The 4,915-nt window shown below is 33.7% G+C and overlaps 1 protein-coding gene across 1 annotated transcript; it reads right to left on the bottom strand.

Annotated features, from left to right (window-relative positions):
• Nucleotides 1–1,846: 1,846 nt before the first annotated feature.
• On the bottom strand, nt 1,847–3,813 carry LOC106768984 (polyphenol oxidase, chloroplastic-like; the record flags this gene model as incomplete). The annotated part of the gene is made up of 1 exon (XM_014654408.2): nt 1,847–3,813. A coding segment is annotated over one exon (1,821 nt), but the record flags the coding sequence as incomplete, so codon positions are not given.
• Nucleotides 3,814–4,915: the final 1,102 nt, after the last annotated feature.

The following is a 4,915-nucleotide window of genomic DNA, read 5'->3' on the forward strand; positions in this document are numbered from 1 at the left end:
CTGTGCGCTAAGCGAATTTTGTCTCTAAAGGAAGCTAAATTCTGCAGATTTTGACAACCCAACACCTCGAAATTTGTTCTAGACCTCTTCCCCAACTTCTAAGACCCCTAAGTTGAGTTAAACTTATTTACATTATTTTAACCTTTCCTAACCTCTTTCTCTAGTGATTAGACATTACCATCAAGTCTAAAAACTCAATTACATTATCTTAGAATCCTAAATTTAGTTTTACCATTTTTTTTATAGTTTTAGATTCTTGAAATAACCCAACTAAATTGTAATTGACCTTTCTATTCTATTTTCATTATCCAGAACAACATCCAATCTAATTTGTTAAATTTAAACATCTCACTTCTTTTCAATTATCCTTAAACCAGTGATAACTTAATTAAACTAACAATTGTTCTTCTAACAAATATCATACATCCAAAATGATCTCAAGTACAGGCAATCATGGCAAATAATAAGAAAAGTGTCTTCGCGATATATGGTGCTCTTTATTACACAACTCTTGTATTCTATGACAGCCTTTTATGTTTCTTGTACAATTATAATTTGAAAATGATTAATCCCTAGACGAGAAAGGCTCTTGTCTGCAGAATGTGGTAAATATGCTCTTAAAATAAAAGAAAAAAAATTTGTTTCACACGCCTGAGAAAAAATACATTCATTTGAGACGATATTTAATAATAAAATAATATAATTATGCTTTTAAATTAAAAAAATAATATAATTATAATTAAAATATTATTATTTTTGCATGTTATATAAATGTTTTTGTTGTTTTGTGCGTATCAAATTACTGTTGCCCAAAATAAAAAGAACATCCCCATATTCAAGTCATAATAAATGTGTCAGTTAGAGACTTTAACAAACTTTCATTAAAAAGTGTCACAATTTGGAACTTATTTAAAAACTCATTAAATATTTGTTCTTTTTTTTAATATACGTAGATATCCAACGGTACCACAAGTTGAAAAAAAATCTATAATTTTTTTTTATATAAATATTTAATCGATAACAAAATATGGATAATGAGTACGATTTTTTTTTATGTAAGTCGATAAATAATTATTTGTGTGTGACCCAACTTATTATCCTTCCTAATCGCAGTCCTTTATTTGGTAGTTATAGTTAATGTAACTTCCTTCACTTGTTGGACAACATTTGGTGAGATATGTGATTATAATGTCGGGAAGATCATAGTGGTCATTTTCTTCCTAACCTTTACACTGTGTTTGTGTAGTTTTACTAGGTAAATATGAGATGATTTTATTTTGAAGAGTGTGTTAGTGCAATTTTACCAGACAAGTGTAAAATGTTTTTATTTGGTCACTTCACATGTGGAGACGGAGTTGCACACACATAATTCAAAAGATTGAGTATAAAGAGTGTATGAGATCTGGAAACCTTTGCATGTACAAAGTTAAAAATTAGGGCTCATGAGGCCTAGTATTAAAGGGCAACGCTCTTTAATGCATTTTTGTATTGTGTTTTGTTACATTATAGTGCTCCATTTTTATGTTTTGCTGTATACGTTTTAGTTCACTTGAAACAAAAACTCATCGTATTCATTTTTAAATTTAACAATTAATATATAAATAGAGTTCACATTGTCTAGAAACTGTATTATTACGAATGAAAAAATCATTTGTAATTTCAGATTGCACCGATGTGCTTAAATAATCATCATACAATCCTTGTAATATCAGGTAAGACAGATTGCCATCGTTTCAAATTAAAGACATTTCCTAAGAATATATACTCAAGGTGAAAGGTCAAATTGTTTCAGGATTTGCATCATCAGTGTTATTTACTCCAATTTTTATTTATTTATTTATGTGAATAAAACAAGCAAAATACTATTATACCATTAAATAGTAAACTTTGATACAACGTTGAAATCATTTGAAGGTTCAGATGATTTCAGATAATTATTGAAAACACCTTTTCAAACATGACATAATTATTTTGCACACAAGTACTTATTTTTCATTCCGAAATAAACTCTATCTTAATATTCTGAATTGTGATAAGTCCTTCTCCATATTTTGGCACCAACGTCACCACAACACTTTCATCATCTTCAGCTTCCAAGTCTTCTAACAGATCCGTTATTCCAAGTTTTAAACAGGTTTTGATCTTCGAGTCTGAATGCTCATGAATATGTGGCAAACTCACAAAGCTTCCTGCAAACTCAGTATTGCTTGGTTTGATCTCCTTTTCATCTTCGTCGTTGATAAATACATCAAACTTCACACCTTTTTCCCTATCAAACTCAATCCCATCAATCACCAACACTTCTTCCTCTTCTTCCTTCTCCTTCTGGCTCCTCAACAGCTTTGGTCTTTTCACAAGGATGCTAACCTTTGAATCCAAAGTCAGAGGAAACTTTACACTCGTAGCCTCAGCTGCTCGTGCGGCACCAACTCCAAAACTGTCTGCCAATGCCACCTTCTTACCTTTAGATCTTCTGCGCTTAGGCTTATTCTTGAGCCATGGAATGTCAACATCCTGGTAAACATACCCCATCTTTTTCGAGTCAACGGAATCTTTCACCTTTACACGCACAAGGTTCTTGTTTTCATCATAGAACAAAAAGCTAGCTTCCAGCCAATCAGGTTTAGTGAAATCCCTTCTCTTCCCACCTGGTATTGTTTTCCATATGTTCCACATTCTATCCACGTTGCCATGGTGAGCATAGAAAAGGGGGTCCCTTCCCGCTGCATAGAAGATTCCCAAGTTCTCACGGTGAGGCTGTCTCTTATCACCACTCCAAAGGTGAACTGGAGTATGAGGAACATTCTCTACGCTTCCAGCACCAGGGTCAGGAGCAGAACCAGCACTATAAGGGCTTCCTAGGAAGAGCCGTGGTAACTTCCCACCCGAGACAACACTTTTATACACTATAGTGAGGTTATTAGCGATTAGCTCATTTGGAGGTGGAGTCCCGTTGGGATCGTCATCGTCCTTTTTGCTATAGTCTAGGTCTATAAGAGTTGGTGGTTGATGATCCACATTCCTGAGAGGGTCATAGAGAGGGGAGTTTATATCTGTGAAAATGGAAGGGATTACCATGCCACCCTTAGGGTTGTCCCAGTTCCAATATGGGATAGCAAAATCTGGGTCATCAATCAAGCTTCCCAATATTCTCTCATAGAAATAAAGGTACCAACGATGGAAAGGAAAGAATAGCCAAGAGTTGTGGACTTGTAATTTTAGGTCAGGGAACCCAACTTGGGTATAGGCACCATTGCAGTAAGCACAATGGATATTAGCTTGCTGGGTGAAACTACGTGGGTCTTCAGGAGGAAGGGATCTCATGATACCGAGAGCTTTCTTATACTTGGCTATGTAGGCATCATCCACAAACTGAGCAGCTGGTCTAACCCTAAGGGATGTTCTAGCTGGAAGCTCGAAATCTATGGGAGAAGAATATTGTGGAGGGCAACAAACGGTGGTTGGTACATCCTTTGGTATCTCTGGTGGGCCACAAGATGTGAAGTCAGGGGCAGCTGGAGCAGCAATGGCTAAAGGATTGACTGCAAGAGTGGATGCACCGTAGAGTCCTCCAAGCCCAATGAGAATGTCCCTTCTATTTTTTTCAGCACTGTTGTGTGATGGTTTTCCTTCTTCATTTGGTATATTGTGGCATGACACTTTGCAGAGACGGTGGTGTTTTGGTTTGCTTTGTTTGGTGGGATGGCATGGAATTTGATAAAGTCGGAAGGTGGAAGATGATGAAGAATGGAAAATGGAGAGTGACGTTGAGAAATGCGATGTAACTGAGACAGAAGGCATTGTGTTAATCGGTTATTATCCGATCCTCTTCTGACTCCCTCTTCTAACACATCTCCTTTTATACTGAAACTCCATAGGTGTAGATAGATATTTTCCCAACCACACGTCAAATTTAATGACTCCACGTGATAATTGACTAATTATATTTTGGAAAATTATAATTTGACACCAACTTTTTATATCATTTGACACAGAAACACGTGGACGATTTCAAATTAAAAATACAAATTTTGGTTTTTCTCTTCCAAATATATCCTTGTGTTAACTTTTTTTTAATTTGAAATCATCCAATCATATTTTGACACGTGTGCAGTGTAAAAATAATGTCAAAAAATGGTGTTAAAATATCCTTTTCCTTATATTTTTAAAAAAAAATTCTTTAATAACTCTTTTTCTTTATAACTTTTTGACACTGTTATAATGATTCATTTTAAATATTATTTTTTTAAATAAATTTAAATAAACGAATAAAATAACATATATTTTATTGTAAAAAATTGTTAAAAAAAATTGTTAAAATATTATGATTCTTATATTTATTTTATTTTAAATACAATAAACTTTTTCATAATGCGACACTTCGTCACAGAGTAATAGGACCATACATTTTTTACATTTATATAAACATAAAATAATTATAAAAATATAAAGTTTATATATTTTTTGAAAAAGAAATAAAATGTAAAAAAGAATAGTATCAATATAAAAAAGTTAAATGTGAATACAAGACAGATTAAAAAATATTTATATTTCTTCCCTTAATTTCAAGTCTGCTACCTATGCTGACAATTCATCATCCTCACTGTTGCACTAACCCACTCACAGATTTCAGCAGGCTTCGTTTTTCTCGTGCATCCAGCAGTCCAAGTTTTGTGAGTAAATTGTCAAAATGTAGATTTGAATGAGTTATAAAATGGATTGCATGTATCACGAGGGAAGTAAAATATTCTGCAACTAGTGTTCTGTTTAGAAAACACAATGACGAGATGGACAGAGGGGGATTCCCTTATGAAAAACGATAAGAAGAGGAGAACATGATCGAAAAAGAAAGGAAGAGAAAACCATAGAGATCAACAAGAAGGAAGAAAGTCTAAGAACAAGGAGAAAGAAAAAG

Source organism: Vigna radiata, chromosome 7 (assembly GCF_000741045.1).
Source record: "Vigna radiata var. radiata cultivar VC1973A chromosome 7, Vradiata_ver6, whole genome shotgun sequence".
Taxonomy (NCBI): domain Eukaryota; kingdom Viridiplantae; phylum Streptophyta; class Magnoliopsida; order Fabales; family Fabaceae; genus Vigna; species Vigna radiata.